We start from the raw sequence: 20,821 nt of genomic DNA, 5'->3' as shown, positions 1-20,821 counted from the left end.
AGACGGAAAGCTGTCCTGTGGAGGAAGGAGCAGGTGCTGCAGATTCCACTCTCAAGCATTGAACTAGGACCAATATGCTTGGAAGTTAAAAAGGAGGCTGATTTGGGTCCAGCAGGAGGAAGAATGCTATGTAAAGCTGGCTGACACCAAATTGGTGTCTCCCTGATGAAGCACAGCAGCTTGCTGGTGGTGACAGAGGAGTCTGTCTGGAAGCCAGATGTGAGGTGAAGCTACGGGTCTTCCTAGGTTCTCTTCAAACTCTCTAGTGCTCTGACTAGAAAGTCAAGCACTCCCTAACTCAGCAGGAGTTTTGGTCTTTCTGTAGGAAATATTTTTTTTCCTTTTGTTATTTGCATGATAGAGATAAATTCCACATTCCTTCCCTGAGGAATGAAGAGCTCTTTCTTACCAAACTTCCTGGAAAAGAGAATGGAATTTAGAATGAGTATTGGCCCTTCGTTAACTACCTTTTGGTCCCTTAATCTTTGAAGGTGCATGGGATGTGGTGGAGAATATTCCCTCAGCCACTGCACCACTCGTTCAAGCCTAGAACTGGCTCCATCAAGCTGAACCTCACCACAGGGTTCTCTGTGGTCCAGCATGCAGACATTTGGTGGCCAAACTTTTCCTCTGGTGGCATAGGGTCCTCTGCCCCTCCGGGCACCTGGCTGTAACCATCTGCCGTGTGTTCTCATAACATTTTTTTCAGTCCTGTGCCCGACTGTGTGGGGTCTGATTGTGGATAGGGACCCATAAATAACAGCCTTCTGATATAGCAGTAGAATTAATGTGTTTTCCTATCCAAGCAATCTATTTCCACCTGCTAGGGTGTTCTCATGCCAGGTGGCTAGTGGGGAAAGTGTGGCTAGTGGGGAAGGGAGCTATATTTGCAGAACTTTTGGGCTCATAGTCTAAGTCTAGAATCAGTTCAATATCAGCCAATTTACGAAATCCCATTTTTATAAAAATGTCAGTTCTCAGGATTATTCTGTTCATTTTTAGTATCTTTTATTATTATTTTTTCCCTTCAAGAAAGATCCTGGTTTTCCCCTCACAATTAGTTGAAAATTTCATTGCATCCTCCATGACCATTTATTTGGGGTCTGACCTTACCAGGGATTGGTGCAGGAAGAGTGCTAATAAGACTTGGCAATTTTGTTCTTCCCAAGTGAAGATAAGAATCCATTTGAAAGTTATATTTTACCTGTCTGCTGTGTACAAATGACTATGTTTTCAGTGAATATCTGGTAAATTGGCAATTTTGACTCCAGCTTGAAAGGAGGAAAGCAATGGCTCTAATAACCAACATTTGCTGACAAATAGTGGCAATAAAAACGTCTGCAGCTTCAATATTGGGAATGATTGAGGCCGGGACATCATTCTGGGATTACGGCCTCTTAGGTTGCTGATGACACATTATGTTTTTGTTTGTAAGACAATGTGTGTGGTGTGTGCGATGAGTGGAAAAAATTGAAGCAATGGATCTCAACAATAACTTAAATTTTTCTCCATCAGATTGTCACCAATAAAAGTAATTTTGTTCTGTGCCCTCTCCCCACAGAATGTTCCAGTAGAATAGAAAGTTTGTAAAGCTCTTTTATTTACTGCTATATCTCCCCAAATGAGAATAGGAACTGACATGTAATACATACGGTGTACTGGCATGTAATACATTTATGATGATTGAATAAGTGAATTAATTAAATCTTATTATTATGATAAATTTTGTCTAAAGAATGCACTGAAGTTACTATTTTATCCTAGGACTTTGACTGGATGTATCAGGTTGTTTGAGGTACTTTCTCTAGTTTCCCCATTTACATTATGGAGATTAGTGAAATTTAAAATAAATGAATAATACATTTTATTTACTTAAAATAAATAAAAAATACATTTTTTATATCACTGAGCCTATCAATTCTTATAAGATGGTGAGGCAGAATATAAAGAGTTGGTGAAGGCATGGGTTAGAGCCCCACACATAGAATGTGTTAGCGAGATTCTTCATACGCTGTTTCATCACTGCCAAAGAACAACACCTTCTCTGTCTGATTCTAACAGTTGTTTGATGTTTGAAAAAAACTGTATATGAAATAATGTAAACAGGGGACACCAGGGTGCCTCAGTCAGTTAAACCTCTGCCTTCAGCTCAGGTCATGACCCCAATGTCCTGGGATTGAGTCCTGTGTAGGGCTCCCTGCTCAGCGGAGGGTCTACTTCCTCCTCTCCCTCTGTGTTCAATCTCTCTCTCTCAAATAAATAAATAAATAAAGTCTCAAAAAAAAAAGTGTAAACACAGGATAAATGTAAATGTTTGTTATAAATTGTATCTAGCATCATTATAAAATAAATAAAACATTGTCCTTTAGATACCCTCTACTTTCTGCTCCTCAAGATTGTCACAAAATTGGAGAGAAAGAGAAGGTGGAGAGAGTGAAGGTTAGTCTTCTATGTCAACTTGGCTAAGTTAGGCACCCAGTTATTTCAAACAACACTAATCTCAATGTTGCTGTCAAGGTATTCTGCAGACCTGGTTAACATCTACCAACAGTCAACTCTATGAAAAGAAGATGACCCTAGATAATGTAGGTGGACCTCACCCCAGGCTGAACAGCCAGGCAAAAACTGAGATTTCCTGGGAAGAAGGAATTCTGTATCAAGACTGAAGTCTCCCATCCTGCCTGAGTTTCCAGCCTGACAGCCTGCCCTAAGGATTTCAGACAAGCCAGCCCCCACAGTCATGGGAACCAATTTCTAAAAATAAATACCTTTATACATGTTTGTGTGGATATACATACATATGCATATTTACACACATATGCATGTGTCTATGCATGTGTATGTGTGTATGAATGTATATATTGGTTCTGTTTTCCTAGAGAACCCTGAGTGATGCAGAGAGAGAGAGTGAGCAAAGGAAAAAAAAAAAAAAAACCCTATTTGCATAAATGGTTTCCATTTTGTAGTAGCTTTTCTAACCTAGTGATTCTTCTGAACTTTGGGGGTATCTGAGTGGTGTGTGCCAAATGCATGGATGAGTCAGAAAATCTACAAGGTGATGCAGGGTGACGTGTGTAGCAGCTCTGCTAACCAGTGAGCCCATGGAAATCCCAAGGCTACTCTCACCTCTCGGATCAAACAGAAACTTCCAAAAGTTTTGAAGTCCAGGCTCTCGTAACTAACACTGTGCCATCAGCCTGCCAGATGGGAAGGGCCTCACAATCGCACAAAAGTTCCCCTGGGTGTTTGGGTACACTAGAGTACATCAATAGACTTGGTTTTGCATAATATAACATATAGATTTTTTTTTTTCCCTTTAGAAGCAGAGAACTGGAGTGCATGCAGACCTAAAAGAACAAAACAAACAAACAGGCAGGGTGTTGGGGGGAGAAAAAAAAAACAAAAACAAACTTGCTTTGAACAGCAGGAGACGACGTTTTGGCAGCTGAGCAGGGCAAGAGCTTCATGAGCCGCTCTTTAATGCTGCGCTTGGTGCTGTTCTGAGCGTAGAGGAAACCTAGAACATATGCGATGGGTTCTGTTAATGCTGTCTGCGGAAAGAAACGGGCATGCTGCACGGCTTATCACAGGAAGCTGGGCAGGCAGGGGACGGATGCAGACATCTGCTAAGCAGGCAATCACAGGCAGTGGGTTGGGACCCCAGAAGGAAAAAAAAAAAAGGAAATAATCCCCCCCCCTTCTCATTGTTTAGGTTTTCTTTTCAAAACTTTTCCATATGTTGCATTTAATCATATGGTGCATTAGCTAGTGGAAATAGAATTTCACGAGTCTTTTTGAGCAGTTAAAGTAAAATTTGGTGGCTTTTTTTGGCCTGAGGTTAGGAAGATCACTGAAAGAATTAATGGGATTGAACTGTCTATATTCAAACCAGAGTTGGGGCCCATGTGACAATTTTCTGTTCTTGTTGCTCCCCGTCTTTGATTACAGAGGCGATAGACGCCCTGAATAAATCATTCACACCGCAATCACCTGTTAGTACCTTTGCCTTCCCTGAAAGTGAGACAATAGATGTCCTTGATATTCAGCCTCATTAGCACAAGTGGATATGCCCAGAGATGCAACCTGGCTTTTTTTCACATGTGCGTATTAATGGACAGAATTATTCAAGCAAAGTAATTCCAGAAGAAGCAAGGCGTGTTCACAAAATGTTAACCCTGGAATAGATGGAGTTATATATGTGACTTCACATGGTTACGGACCAGTCAAGGAAAATCAATAGCACTTGGGTGGGCAAGTTAGTAAAAAATTAAAAAAAAAAAAATCTTGGAACAACTGTTGCTGTCAAGACCCACAACTGTCCAACTCATCATTAACTTGTCCACTAAGTGCCCAGCGCCCGAATTTGTATGTTGATATATAAATATATATATATAGTCCCCCCTCCAAATTAATTCAGGAATTGTTGAATATAAGGCAATAATAAGAGAATCAATTCAAATCTAGGTTAGACCATCTCCTATCTTTATAATATGGGCCTGGCAATGCATCATGTGTTGTTTTCTACTTTATAATTCCTACCTTGGAATTTTAAAGAGTTCTGACCACAAGGCTACTAATCTATTTCCTTTTGGGGATATTCTACCACATCATCAGGGTGCACTGGGTAAAAACCTGATGAATCTTTTGTGTGGGGGAGGACAGAGAACTAGTAGATGCATAAATCAAATCATATCATTTCTCTTTGTAAAAGCTCTCTATAACCTTCATGCTATTCTTTGGGGAAAAAAATCACACTTGCTACCACAGACACCAATCCCTGAATGAGCTGGCCATGCCTTACTCTCTGACAACATTTTAACCATCCTCTTGCTCTAAACTATTGGCCAGTGGCCAGGCTATTCTTCTTACCTTTGTTGGAACTCATAAAACAGTCTCTCCTCTGCCCTTGACACTTATATGGTACAGAATGTCTTGTTTATTTAATATCTCAAGTGCTAATTGATCATCTGGCACATAAGAAGGGATCAATAAATGTCTGACAAATGAGTGAATAAATTTACTTTCAATACCAAAACAAGACCTGATTTCATTTCCTTGATTGGTATCTAAGTTAGTTTTTTAGCTTATAAAATAAATCAGATTTACATAGAAAGAAATCTTTAGTTGGCTTCTTCCTTGTACATTTGTAGAGGGACACATCCATCTAAGTACTGTTTCCTCTATAAATATCTTCTGGAACATTAGGATTTTGCTTTATTTTAGCTTCCCAAGCATGACAGTCTGCTCTCTTCTTTGGACATTTCAAATCCCTGCCACTGTATGCACAGTCTGGTGACCCTTCACCAAAGATCAACTTCAAAATGTCCATGCAGACTTTAAAACTCAATATAAGCACATTTACTTCTGGTTAACTTCTGCTGTGGTATCTCCACACTTCCTGAAGGAAAGGGCCTCCTCCATCCCCTGCTCTATCTTTTCTGTTGTTTCGGCTACACTTCCTCCTGCTACTGTTATGGGTATCACATCCTACTATAGGGTAAGACCCTATTCTGATAAGGAATTCGAAAGAAAAGGTTCTACCAGCCATCTGCAGTAGGAGAAAGGCTTTAGTCGTACCTAGTACCCAGCTCTTTCACTTCATGTTTGATTTCTTGGTGTCCAGCCAAACTCCATAGGCACCCCTGAAATTGTCACATGACAAACACTCAAGAAATATTTGCTAGTTGCTTGATTTCCTCCTTTCCCCTTAAATTCTGATACCTGCCAAGCTCACTCTATCTATAACAGCTGCAGGACTCTCAGGTCTAGGTGTAGGAGAGGGAGCTTCCTGCCTCCCAAGCTCGGGCTATTAATGGTTACTCCCTGACTCCACCCCAATTTGGTAATTAATGATGTTCTCCCTTGGAACATCTTTTGAACTGGACTATAATGTTTTGAACTGTACTATACATTTGTTGTTTTTAATCAGGAGTCAGAAGTCCCAGATTTTAGTTCTTGTTCAGTGACCTTGGACAGGTTATTAAACTTTTTTGGGTTTCTGTCTTTTTTTGTAAAACAGAAGGACTTATACTAAAGGATATTTGTTGTAAAAACACAGTTTAAGGATCCCTTTTAGAAATACATTTAAAGGGGCGCCTGGGTGGCTCAGTGGGTTAAGCCACTGCCTTCGGCTCAGGTCATGATCCCAGGGTCCTGGGATCGAGCCCCGCATCAGGCTCTCTGCTCAGCGGGGAGCCTGCTTCCTCCCCTCTCTCTGCCTGCTTGTCATCTCTCTCTGTCAAATAAATAAATAAAAAATCTTTAAAAAAAACAAAAAAACGTTAAAAAAAAAAAGAAATACATTTAAATAGAAATTGTATATGACTTCTAAGTAGTTTTTATTTCCTGGTAGATAAACAAATCAACTTTTATTTGACTATAGACATTATTCAAATTCTCTAGGGTCTTTTCCTTCAAAATAAATAAGAATATGATTTATCATAATTGTTGAAAAATGATATAAACAAAGTCCCCAAAGTTTCCAAATTATGTGGAAAAACAAATATTTTATTTTATTTTAGTTCTAGTATAGTTATCATTTAGTGTTATATTAGTTTCAGGAATACAATACAGTGATTCAACACTTCCATACATCACCCAGTGCTCATCATGACAAGGGCTTTCCTTAATCTACCTTGTTTTTACAGTGTATTCTCCTCAATGAGAACTTTAGCTTTCTTAAGTCAGGTTGTAGACACCATATAATTTCCTCTATCTCTGTACCTCTCTCTCTGCTACCAGATATTTCTGGTTTTTTCCTCTTAAAGTGTAGTGGTTGAGTGGTCAAGCACTGTAGTGAAACAGCCTGAAACCAGATCCCAGTATCTTATGACATTGGGTAAGTTTATTGAATCCCTCTGAATCTCAGTTTCCTGAACAACAGAATGGATTAGTAATAATATCTACCTCATAAATTTGTTAAAATCTAATGAGATAATAAAGCACTTATTTAGCACAATGATTGTTCATAATTTCATAATGTAGATTCAATAGATGTTAATTTTTTTTTTCAGTTCTTTGGTATATGATATTTCCTCCTACCTCAGGTCCTTTCTAGATGCTATTACCTCTAACTGAGCTTTTCTTTCTTCCTCCCCCCCCCCCCCTTTGTGGCTTGGTTAACTCCTGTCTGCCTTGAGATTTCAGTTCAATATTACTTTCTGAGGAAAACCCTACATGACAGATGAAACTAGATTATGAACAGCTCTATTATATTCTTGTAGAGTTTCCTATATTTCTCCTTCATGACATTATCATGAATATAATTAAAACAATTGATGACATTATTTTATATTTGATACATATCTTTCCTACTGAGGTATAAGATTAAGGATATCTACATTCAGCTTTTAGAGAGTAACCATTGCTGACTGTTATCCCACTATAAGAAACCATAATGCTGGTCAAACCATGCGATGCAACTGTTTTCAAGTACTGAACAACAAGAAATGTAGAACTGTAGTACTTCAGAGAAAAGAAATCTAAGAGGTAACCTTCGCAAGTGCCCTGGCTCTCTCTACCTAGTGGCATGTTCTTTCCATAGTCCAGAGGGATACAGATCATGCTTATAGACCTCAGAATTCTGGACTCCCAAAGTGACTAGAATTTGCAGGAGAAGGTGCTAGAAAGGTTTGGACTAGAACTATACCACCAACTTTCCTGGCAGATTGTGGGTCTTCTCAGCCTCAATAACTGTGTAAGCCAATCTTTCATTGTATCCATATTTATCTACATGTCTATCTCCAATTGGTTCTGTTTCTCTGGAGAACCCTGACTAATACAATCACTGATCAAGGCCTGAATCATGCATGTTCAAGATCAGATCCCATAATACCGAGGAGGCACAAGCTGCCAAAGGACTGAGAATTGAATGGAAATACCAGAAGTCATGTCATGCTGGGAGATGAAATTCTGACCCAAAAGGAAAGAAAGAAAAAAAAAAAAAAACGGAAGGAAGAGAAAAAACCACACTGCTGCAGTAAACACCACTGGCATTCACTGGAGAGCTCAGACAGACCATGTTTTTGAGGTAAGAATCATTTCCTAGAGTAAGGGCTACATCCTATGACTACATGTAAAACCAAAATTGACCTATCCTAACAAATAATAGAATGAAAGTTGTTAAGACCAGAGGAAGTGCTAGTAACTATGGAATGCCTTCCAGAACAATACTCAACACTCTTGAAAAGAAGATAAAATCCAAACTCCTTACACTGCATTTTAACAATCACACCATCGAAAATGAGCTGCTTGTTAAGGAATGGAAAAATGTGACCCATAATCAAGTTCTTGAGAAAAAGGATCAATAGAAACAGATCTAGGGATGACACAGATATCAAAATATGTAGAAAATGGCATAAAGTAGAAGATGGTCATAGCAAGTAACCAGTTGAAAAATTTGGGCAATGAAATTAAAACTATAAAAAGGAAACAAATAAAAATTCTAAAAATGAGAAGAAAAATATCAAAAATATAAAAACTTCCTTAGGTGGACTTAACAGCAGATGGGAGACTACTGAAGAAAGAGTTATGAGCTTGACTAGATATGAAAAGAGACAAATCATCTAATCTGAATAACAGAGAAAAGGTGATTAAAAAGTAAATAGATTTTTAGTAATTAAAAGAAGATATCAAGTCGTCTAACATGAATGTATTTTTTTTAAAAAAAGATGAATCAGGAAAGAAGAGTTTGCAAAAAAATGTCCCAAATATTCCAAATTTAGTTATAATCATTAATGTACAGATCCAGAAAGCTTATTGAACCACAATCAAGATAAAATACTAGAAGAATCATGTATAAGCAAACCATAGTCAAATTGCTGAAAAAAATGGGGAAAAAAGCTTAAAAAACCCAAATCTAGAATAAAAAGATATATTACAAATAGAGATAAAATAATATAAGAATGGTTTCTCACAGCAAAAACAGAGGCCAGAATACAATGGAATAAGTTCTGGGGGAATATACAGACTTTCAATCCAGACTTCTATATTCAGTGAAAATAGTCTTTTGAGAAGGAAAGTGAAATAAAGATATTTTCAAACAAACCAAAGCTGAGAAAAGTCATAGCCACTAGAGCTGCATTACCAGAAATACTGAAGGAATTTCTTTAGGGTTAAAGGAAATGACGTGATATGAAGATCTACAGATAGAAACAAAGAGCAAAATGAAGAGCCTTGGAAATTGAAAATACATAATTTTATTTCCTTTGTTTAAAACAACAATGACAAAACATATTGTGACATTCATTATATTTATAGATATAAAATTTGACAATATCATAAGGGCGGGAAGGCAAATGCAAATTTACTGATAGTACATTTTACACTAAGTGGTATAATATCAACACTAAGTAGTCTGAATAAAGGCAGGAGACATATTACAACCTCTAGATGCTAGGGAAATAGGTAAGGAATAGTAAGAGGTGGTGCAGTTGAAAAGCCAACTGAGGAAATAAAATGGAATACCAAAAATATTCAATTAATTGTGAAGAAGTCAGGGACAGAGGAGTAGAAAAGCAAAGAGAGCATAAAAAGACAGCAGACTATATTCAACCATATCCTCAAATCAGAAAGCAAATTTTTCTTATCTACTACTGTATCCCCATTACCTTGCATAATGCCTGTTATATAAAAAGTGTCAATCAATATCTGCTGAAAGCATGAAATCAGATTATATGTTATATTATGGTCTCAACATATACAGATTAGCTGCATGTCTATAATTAGCAGATACATTTAAAATCTGCATGGTGTATTTCCTCAGTGTGGGTGAAGCAGTCTCCTCCCCAACTCTAAATGGACATCTGGGTATGAAGGCTTTCTGCTAAGGATGAGTCTGACTACATTCCGAAACAAATAATACTAAAAGAAATTTAATGTTGAAGGTTTGTCAACCAGCAGAATGCCTTAGTATGCAGGACATTTTACCATCATGAACACTCTTTGATAGATTAAAAACCTTACATCACATAAATATTTATTCATTTATTTAAAACAAGCATTTATTGTAGCTCTTATAAACATTTAAATAATGTTTATTGTATACTATGGATATAGATGGGTTATATAAGAAAAAGTCCCTGCTCTCCAGAGTCTAACCAGGTACATCAGTATTAACACCTATTGCATTGCATGATTAATTTGCCAATTTCCTTCACTAAATCTCAGATTTGCTGAAGGATTCTGTGCATCCATTAATTCATTTATTCAAAAATCATTTATTGAGTGGTTAGAATGTGCTAGACATGGTCCAGGTGCTGGGAATAATGTGAGTGAATAAAACAGACACCAACTCTTACTCTTTTTCATCAGACATTATATTCATAGAAAAATAAAAAAAATAAATAGCAAAATATAAAGTCTGTCAGATAGAAAACAAAGATGAGGCATAGAGACTTCTGTTGGTGAGTAGGATTGGGAAGTGGAGTGGAAGAGTCTGGTATTTTTCAATGTGGTTGCCAGGGAAGGATTCAGTGGAGTTATATTTAAGCAAACATGTCTAATGAGATGAGAAAGTGTCTTACTCTGTTTTGATTATTAGCATCATTAGCAACTACTGCAGCATATTATATATATTAGGCACGAATATAGGTATGTTCAATGATTAATCTTCTCTATTTATTAAGTTTTTCAATTAATTCTTATGGACACCTACATGGATGGATTAATACCTTAAATTAATTGGCTATATAAACCTTTGAGTCCAATGATCTGTTCATAATTTATGGCCTTAGAGATCAAAATTAATCCAACTCCCTTTTTTCATCAAGAAGTTAGGGGCGCCTGGGTGGCTCAGTGGGTTAAAGCCTCTGACTTCGGCTCAGGTCATGATCTCAGGGTCCTGGGATCAAGCCCCGCATCAGGCTCTCTGCTCAGTGGGGAGTCTGCTTCTCCCGTTCTCTCTCCCTACCTCTCTACCTACTTGAGATCTCTCTTTCTGTAAAAAAAACAAAAAACAAAAAACAAAACAACAAACCCAAAAGACAAAACCTTAAAAAAAAAGAAGTTAAACCAGAGATCTAGCACTTCAAAACTCCTGAAACAAAGTAATACAAAAAGAATAAAAAGTAAGAGTACAAATAAATAGAATAAATAGATCACTGCACATTGTGACACAATTTAATGAAAATGTCTTCATTTTACCAGTGGGAAAGATTTCATCTTAAAAAGTCTGACATTACTGAAAATTAATCAGCCTAGGGTGTTTGGTCCATATTTGTGACCCCCTCTCCCCCCAGATTTCAGTGGTCATGTATCTCAGTGGTCATTTTGCACTGACTGCTTTTCCTGTTCTACAATAAATGGCACTACATGTAAATGTCAGGTGTCCACAGTGAGTGATGGGCTTGAATTATGAATTCAACAACTAATGACCACAGTGATAAACATGGCAATTTTGCCACAATGAGAAGCATGCTTATCTTCCTCCATTTGTATGTAGTACAGCTGATAGCAAAAACGAATACTTTCTGTGGCTTTGCACGGGAATAAAGTCTCCTACTCCATAACTAACAACCCTATTCGGGTTCTTTCTTGTGCTTTTGAATTATGGACAATGTTCTTCTTCCTAGGTGTTCAGCCTGTGGATGTCACATGGAGGAAAAGAGCTAATGATGTTTCCATAGACATGGTGTCTTCCCTGGAATCAGTAACTATGACCAAGCGCCAAGAGTGTCAGTGGCACTGTGATTCCATCTGTATGTCCCTCCTTTGAATCACTTGCAAACTGATTTATGAGCAGTGACTTGATGTTGAAGCTAGGAAGTATATTTTTGACTAGTTGCAAATGTGAACTTATCCGACAGCATGTTTATTTTTCAGATAAGCTTATGGCTTATAAGTACACACACACATTTTATTTTGTATTTCCAAATTTATTTCTAAAAAAGAAGGTCCCAAATAATTTGGGGTTCATACTCTATTGAAAACTGCTGCCAACTACGCCCATTGTTACTGGTCCTGCTGTCAGTTCTGGATGTAATTGTTCACCTTTAGGAAGGGCAACAGCAGGGTTAATGACTGAAAATGAGGGGAAAATATCTACATTTAATTTTGAAACTTTATGAATGTTGGAGGCAGAGCTCTGACCTTCCTAATTGACTGGTTTTGTTTTCCCTGGTTGTAAACAAGTTACATTTTATCTATCAGTTAATCCAGAATGAGGAAGCCAGAAGGTACCTGAATTTGCTGGCAATAATCTACAGAATCTAAATGCAAAGAGAGTGAGTTTGACTCTACTTAGAGATGCTACTTGAAGACACCTGTTTCTCATAAAATGAGTGCCACTCGGTCTGTCAGCCATTCAGACTCCCTCCTGTGTCTCTCTCTGTCCCTGTTTTCTCTAGCTCACTCTCCCCCTCTCTTCCTTAGCCTTTGTCACTTCTTTACCTGTCTCCTCCTTGCTCTCTATCTTTGTGCTTCTCACACTCCAGGTTTTTCTCTCTTTGTCCTTCTATATCTCTATTTGTATCTCTCTTTTATCTTTCTCTGCTCTCTGTCCTTCCCTGACTATTACTCAGTTTCTCTCTCAATCAAGGCAGGGTTCTACTGAATTTTTTTTACCTTTGTGTTGACTGCAAGTCTCATGAAAAATGCAGAGAGAGCTTTAGTCAACAGACTACAGGATAATTATTATACCTTATTGCTGGGCAAATATTAGTAAACAACTGGATGGCTAAGAGCTATAAGGCTTTCTAAACCAGTACTAAGGGCTTGTGATTGTCCACATTAACACCCCCTTCTCTTGGCAGAATGAGTCAAAGAATACTAGCAGAAAACAAAAACATGGAAAAGTTGTCAGTTTTCTTCAGGTTCCTTTAAAATTGATCACTGAAACCCAATTTTCCTTCGTTCTTCTGCACAAATGACCCAAACTGCATATATGGTGAGATCCTCTGTGTGGGAGCTGGGAAATTATCTATAGTTCTCTATAAGTAGGGGTTTGCCCTGGACATGCCAATTTACAACAAGGGTCTTAACATCTCATCTGTTAGTATCCACTTTTCATGTCCAAAGTGTTCCAATTTAAGATAACAGATTACATGAGCAACAAGTGTGGTCTGGTTCCATAATGTTCAGTCACTGTCAAAATGGCCACTTCATTATATGGTAAATAATGTAAATGTGCAATTTCATTTTTTAAAATAGCTATAAGTAGGAGCATCTGAGTCACTTAGTCAGTTAAGTCTCTGTCTTTGGCTCAGGTCATGTTCCTGGGGTCCTGGGATTGAGCCCTGTGTTAGGATTCCTACTCAGTGGGGAGCCTGCTTCCCCTCACCCCCTGCCTGCCTCTCTGCCTACTTGTGATTTCTGTCAAATAAATAAATAAAATCTTTTAAAAAAGGTATTCTTGCCAACATAAAAAATGTAAATAATTTAGGATGTATTAATAATTATAACATTTGTAGCAGAAAGTCTAGCCACTTTGGAATCAGAAAGAACTAGTTTGAATCTAGGCTTTGCCATTTTTCATTTCGAGACTTTAGATAAGTAACCTAACCTCACTGAGCCTTTTTGATCTCACCTGTAATCATGGGGGAAATCACATCAGGATAAACAGTAAAGCAGGAACATTCTCTACATTTCACTTGAACGTGATCTTGCCCTTAGAAATGAAGGACATAAATAATACCTAAAATGCAGTGTTCTAACACAACAATAAGAACTTTCTATGTGCCAAGCACTTTACAAGCATTATATCATTTAACCTTCCTATGAACTCCATGTGGCAGATAATAACATGATAGCCAAATTATAGGTAAGGGAATTAAGGGTATAAAGCTTTGAAGGAGCAGGACCAGGATATGAGCATATGTCTATCTGTCTCAATCTAGGTCGACATGCTGACTTCTCTACTGCACTAATGATGGCTCTAATAAATCACCAGAACACTTCACTTATTGGGTCTGACTGTGTAACCTTTGGCTATAGCATGACTGTTTCACTTTGTGGGGGGTTCTTTATTTCCTTCCCCAACCCCTCAGTTAGGCTTCTTAAATCATCCTATCTTGAATATAGTGGCCAAAACTTGGTGACCTATGCTCCTTTACTAGAAATGCTGCCTCTAATTCTATTTTTTTCTGTAGGACATCTATCAATTTCCTGGTGGTATTAAAAAGTAATATTGCAGTTGAAGAGAAAACTGCACTAGAAGATCCAATTTCTTCATCTGAAAAATGGTGCTAATATGTGACACTTACTAATGGCAAGGAAGGTAGGAGATGAATGAAGTAATTGTTTCTGCAAAATCTTTCAAATGCTAGAAGAAATACAATGAAACCCATTATAACTTCCAACATGAAACATCACTTTCTTATTCTTTTGGGTCACTGTATGTAATCTTCTTTCAAAACTTCATTTATCCTATAAAATTATTTATTAGTCTAACCAATAGGTACTTATTGAGTATATTATAAGGCAGACCCTGTGATAGGTACTTGGGATGATAATCAGATAAGACATGCAGTGAAGCTCAAGTGTTTACAATTTTGTGAATACCAATTAATTAGCCCTGGCTACTTATTAGAATCACCAGAATGGCTTAAAAATTTGCTATGCCTGATCACTCCAGACCAAGTGAATCAGCTAACTCAAATGGGAAACCCAATTTATTTCTGTAAGATTTATTTATTTGAGAAAGAGAGAGAGAGAGAGAGATGGTACTTTTGACTGGGGGGCGGGGAGGGCAGAGGGAGAGAATCTCAAGCAGACTCCATGCTGAACATGGAGCTCATAGTGAGGCTTGATCGCATAACCCATGTTATCATGACCTGAACTGAAACCAAGAGTTAAGTGCTCAACTGACTGAGTCACCCAGGACCTTCAGGAAGCCCAATTTAGAACCATTGTCCTGTTCTGCACCAAACCACATGCAGATAGGCTTTCCTAAGAACTATAGTTTTACAATTTTGATATGGACATTACATCAGGTTGAATGGTGTCTCTCAAAAATTCATGTTCATGCTGAACCTTAGAATGGGACTCTTTTGGGAAATAGAGTCTTTGCAGATGCAATTAGTTAAGATGAGGTTATGCTGAATTTAGGATGGGCCCTAAGTCAAATGATGTGTGTCCTTATAAGATAAAGGACACACACACACACACACACACACGAAAGAAGGCCATACAAAGATGGAGACAGAGATTAGATTGATGCAGCTATGAGCTAAGAAATGCTAATGATTGCCCTCAACCACCAGAAATTAAAAGACAGGCATGAAATAGAATATCCCTCAGAAACTCCAGAAGGAACTCACCATGTTGATACATGGTTGACACAATTAACTTAAGACTTCTCTCCTAATCTGTGAGAGAATACACTTTTGCGGTTTGTAGTAATTTATTACAGAAGCCATAAGAAACTAACACAGATATCAGTTAATGAATTTTCTAGGATGCCAGAAAAATCAAATTATATCATGGCCACATATTCCTCCTCTACTTAGAACACTTCCTTTATATATGGAGTTCTTCAAAATCTAAGGCATGGTGCTGTACTTATGATACCTTCTTAATGGTACTGGTATTTTTTTTGCAAATTCTCACTAAGCATATTTACACTAGGTAAATTAATTTACAACACCCTACAGGTGAGTAAATTTTTCACTTTGGAGTTGACATGCTCTATATTCTGCAGTTAAGGTTAAGTAAATCTCTGTTGAGGATAAGCATTCACAAAGAACTAAACTAGAAGTAAGAGCCTTCCCTTCCTTGTTTCTAGTTAATTAACTAATCTGATATTTATTGAATTTTAGATGACTTTCAGTATCCCTGATACTAAGAGCCAAATTCCCTACAATGACTTGCAAAGTGTGCCCATTGCTTCCACCAAAACTCCTCTCTTTTTTTTTTTACTTTTTTATAAATTAATTTATTTATTTTCAGAAAAACAATATTCATTATTTTTTCACCACACCCAGTGCTCCATGCAATCCATGCCCTCCATTATACCCACCACCCGGTACCCCAACCTCCCACTCCCCCGCCACTTCAAACCCCTCAGATTGTTTTTCGAAGTCCATAGTCTCTCATGGTTCACCTCCCCTTCCAATTTGTCCCAACTCCATTCTCTCTCTAACACCCCCTGTCCTCCATGCTATTTGTTATGCTCCACAAATAAGTGAGACCATATGATAATTGACTCTCTCTGCTTGACTTATTTCACTCAGCATAATCTCTTCCAGTCCCGTCCATGTTGCTACAAAAGTTGGGTATTCGTCCTTTCTGATGGAGGCATAATACTCCACATCTTCCTTATCCATTTGTGCGTTGAAGGGCATCTTGGTTCTTTCCATAGTTTGGCAACTGTGGCCATTGCTGCTAAAAACATCAGGGTACAGATGTTTTCACATCTTCTTTTCACAACATCTGTATCTTTGGGGTAAATACCCAGGAGTGCAATTGCAGGGTCATAGGTCTGTCTTTTCTTCTTATTTACTCTTCTGATTCTGAACTTGCTTTTGACTGTCTCTTCTCCTGAAATGTCTTATCTCAAATATCTCCCAGATCACTCCCTTATTTCTCTCAGGTCTTTAGTCCAAAATGGACATTTCAATGACACCTTCTTGGCTATCCTATCTAAACCTGAACTGTCACCTAACCACTCACCTAACCACTCTCTCCTGCCTTACTTCAGACCATATGTTGGTTTATTACACTGGTTGACTTTGTCCTCCCCAAAGTCATATGTCAGTGACATAACCCCCATTATCTCAGAATGTGACTGTATTGGAGACAAAGCCTTGAAAGAGACAATCAGCTTAAAACGAGACCTTTGCTGTCTTAATCCAATCTGACTGGTGTCCTTAGAAGAAGATGAGGAGGCACCAGGAATGCCTTGAGCACAGAGCAAAGGCCATATGAGGACACAGGGAGAAGGCAGTCATCTGCAAGCCAAGGAAAGAGGCCTGGGGAGAAACTAAACTCTTGACACCTTGATCTTGAACTTCTAGCTTCCAGAACTATGAGAAAATACATTTCTGTTGTGTAAGCTAACCATCGTTTGTTATAGCAGCCCGAGAAAACCAATACAGTTAACCATAAAATCTATTGTCCAACCTGGAACACCACTGAAAATAAAAAGGGGGCACTATAATCATGATATCAAGATGATTGGCATAAACCCAGACTTCCAGGTATCGCAGAACTTTCTGTAGCCTTATCAATAGTGCCTGTCACTATTAATGTACAGTATACTTAAGTTGTATGTTTATTGCTTTCCTGTCTCCACTGGGTAGTAAATTCATTGAGGGCATGGATTTTCTGTATTTTTACTACTTTATTCCCAGTACCTAAGTATATGGCATGTCGTTCCTTCTCAATTAAAAATGTGTTAAATAAATAAATGTTAACCGTAGTGAATGGTTTTGGTTTACTGATTTTATACAAAAGGCTTTATAGAAAAGATCTTCATGTGTGACTACTAATTATTTTGCACCTGCTACCTGCTAGACAGAGGACTAGACATCTTATATATGTTATCATTCATTCTTAAAATGATTTTACAAGCTAGGTATGATCCCTATTTTATACTTTAAATTTTGAACTTAAATACATTAGAGTATTTAGGTCACTTCTATATCCCTCAGCAAGTACGTAGGGATTCAAATTCAGGTCTACATCTCTTCATGCAGAAAAGATGCTGACACATTCTCAGCAGTTAGAAAAGAACATAAATGCAGATTTCCAACTCAACAAGTCCATTGAAATAATCAATATGTATTAGCCTCAATATTGTACCTGTTGAGGTAGAAGGAGTATTCACAAATTATATCAATGTGGGTTCAGAAGAAGTCATGTTTAATTAAACAGTGTAAGTGGAAAGAGTCCCAAATACTTTAATCCTAACCTCTCTATCAGCATTACAGAAAAATCAAGAATAACAAATCAATATCCCTAAGATGGATATGAGTATCTCTTCCTGCTAATTTAATTTTAATAACTAATGCTCTAGGCTGACGCACAATGTAAAATATTGTCCTTGAAAACAGGCAGCTCTGTTTGCTGCTCAGGATTTTTATTTATTAGAAACTGAACCAGGAAAATCTGATGTTAAATTTATCATAGTAGCTGAGGGGCTACATCCTGCTGAAGAAAATTAATTGCATGCCAGTGTAGTAGATGTTGTCTGATAACTTTTTGTAAGTAACTATCTTGACCACATCAAAATGTTGCCTAAGAGAATTCTTTGAGTTACATAAAGTCACATTTTGCATGCAAATATGAAATATCATGTAAGTAGTAAAGTCTCACACTATGTACAAATTTGAAAGTAATTCAGTACTTGAAATTTTGTTCCATTTGTTAAGAATTTCATAACCTCAAAGCTGTCTGGGATATTGCTTCAATACAATATCCCTTAAAGCTTGTAACAGAAACTCTGGCCATTCTTTTTAGCCTTATGGAAACATCTAATTAAGACCTTAAATTGCTTGAGGTCTTCAAGAACATGTTCTTCAAATGAAACATAATCCCTCTGTAATTCACACTAACCAAGTGTGACTCCCAAATACAGAGGGACTAAAATTTTAATCCTGAAAATCCTAGTATCACTTAATTCAATTCTACAAGTGTCTGTTCATGCTTAATTCCATTAAATGCTCCTTGATGCTTTCTCTTCCCAAGGATCATAAGATTATATTGAAAACGAGGTAAACTTTTGAGAGATAAAAGTAAAATAATTTAGAAAAAATTACTTCACTCTAGAGACTAATCTGGTGCCTCCTTCTATCATTCAGAACTCCTTACATTTTATTGAATGTATCAGATTCTCTGGCTCTTCCGGATCTCCATGGGATGGAATATAGGATTTCTTAGTAACCCAAAACCATCATACTTTAGAAATCTGCTATGGCCCAAGCATTGTAATGTCATATTATAAATATTATCTTATATAAGCTTCATATAAGTAATTTATCAAGAAAAAAACTGAACCCAATAATGTTTTAGTTTGCCCAGGATAAGAAGTCTAAAGGTTGGGGCACCTGGGTAGTTCAGTCTGATAAGTGTCTGCCTTCAGCTCAGGTCATGATTCCAGGGTCCCAGGGTCAAGCACCACATTGGGATCCCTGCTTATCAGGGAGCATGCTTTTCCCTCCACCTGCTGCTCTCCCTGTTTGTGCTCTCTCTCTCTCTCTCTCTGTCAAATAAATAAAATATTAAGAAAAAAAAAAAGAAATCTAAAGGTTCATGGACTATGTCTATGAACCTGGTCTGTATGAATCCCAAGCCATATATTTACTATTTATGTTACATTTATCTTTGTCTCTCTGGCATCACGCACAATGCCTAGCATTGACTGTTCAATACGTATTTGTTAAATGAATGAATCAATGTTGGTTGAGTTCCAAAGGAGAAAGGGAGGCTCCTTTTTCATGAATAAATCATAACTTTCTCAAGGTTTCCAAAAACAATTAGCATTTTCATAGAGGCAATCTAAAATGCCAGATCTGGCAAACCTGTCACTTGGAGACATGGGCATTCAAAAAGCTAAGCCTTGAAAATTTGCAGAGAATGCCCTTACCTGGTGGCTTTCAGTATTAGGCTGTGGTTGATGGAAGTTATGGGGGAACCAGGAGAGGGTGGTGGTAGTAGCACACCCAGCATTGTCAGCACACTTGAATAGTCTGAGATAACAATACTGTTAAAATCACTCGATCACTACAAGGAACAGATCAGAATCATGAAACTGAAATAAGATACCCATCCATACAGAGTATAGTATTTTGTTCTCAGGCTGAAATTTCATAGGAAGCTTATAAAAACAGTTTTGTGGATAAAGAATTGTGGATCCTATCTTATTCTCTGGATGAGTAAAGTCGCTGAATTCCATGTGACCTCAGGATAGTATGGGCACAGAACTGATCAGGACAATTTGTCTGGTAAATGTTTTTATAGCCAAGATAAATCTGAGGGTCAGGTGTACTTTGGGGAGGACATTGAACTGAATAAGTTTGAGCTTCATGTTACTAACAGACGCCTTTTTATTTTTTTAATCTTTTGAGCATTTTACAAAGCATTATCCAACTTGATCATCAAAATAGTTCTATGAGATAAGCTTGTTTGGTATTATAGCCTATAAATCACAAATAAGGGAATTTCAGGAAGTTCAGAAAACATACAGCTCAGCTGCTGCCTGGCTGAGACTCTATTCCAGATCCTCTCATACTGAATGGATCTTTTCCAGTATGTTCTTGTTACTTAAAATGTGGTATTCAGACCATCAGTATAGTCTGGGAGCATGTTAGAAATTCAGAATCCTCTGGCTCATCCCTGAGCGACTGAATCAGAATTTGCATTTTAATAAGATCCTCAGGTGATTTGTATGCACTTTATATTGTGAAAGGCATCTTAGACATTATGCTGTATTAGTCATTCCGAATGCCTCGGCTTTGGGAATCTTATCGCGATTTGTTATGAATGAGGGTTAAGTGAAGGCACGGTCATAAGAAGAAGCTGCCCATCTATCAGTCTTCTAAAAACATAATCAGATTTATATACCAATGGTACCACTGATATTAATATAGTATAAGTTAAGATTATAGACTCTGAATCTTGGCTTTCCGGCTTACTGTGAGGCTTTGGGAACATTATTTAACTCTTTAGGCTTCAGTTCAGTCATCCTGGAAATGAAGGTGATAAGGATATTAACCCCATGAGGTCATCGTGAGCATAAAGTCTTCAGACCCTGTACTTGGTGAGGACACAGTAATGCCCAGTATTTTAAATGTGATGCAAGACAGAGATTCACCCTGGTTGTTTATCTTACTTCTGAAGAGGTTCTTTTGGTCTTTCATTAAGTCAGTCCTTTGAACACTATCAAGGA

The 20,821-nt window shown here is 37.6% G+C and overlaps 1 protein-coding gene across 5 annotated transcripts in view; it reads right to left on the bottom strand.

Moving 5' to 3' along the window:
- Nucleotides 1–20,821, bottom strand: part of KCNIP4 (potassium voltage-gated channel interacting protein 4) — a 1,147,911-nt gene that overhangs the window by 131,844 nt on the left and 995,246 nt on the right. The window contains exon 2 of one of the 5 annotated variants that reach the window (XM_082728683.1): nucleotides 3,412–3,517. The exons of the other annotated variants lie outside the window; for them this stretch is intronic. Coding sequence (XP_082584809.1) covers nucleotides 3,412–3,517 — 106 coding nt within the window. The remainder of the gene's footprint in view (nucleotides 1–3,411; nucleotides 3,518–20,821) is intronic. 5 annotated transcript variants of the gene reach the window in all.

Source organism: Mustela nivalis, assembly GCF_964662115.1.
Source record: "Mustela nivalis genome assembly, chromosome: 4".
Lineage (NCBI taxonomy): Eukaryota > Metazoa > Chordata > Mammalia > Carnivora > Mustelidae > Mustela > Mustela nivalis.
This window is presented reverse-complemented; position numbering and strand designations above follow the sequence as displayed.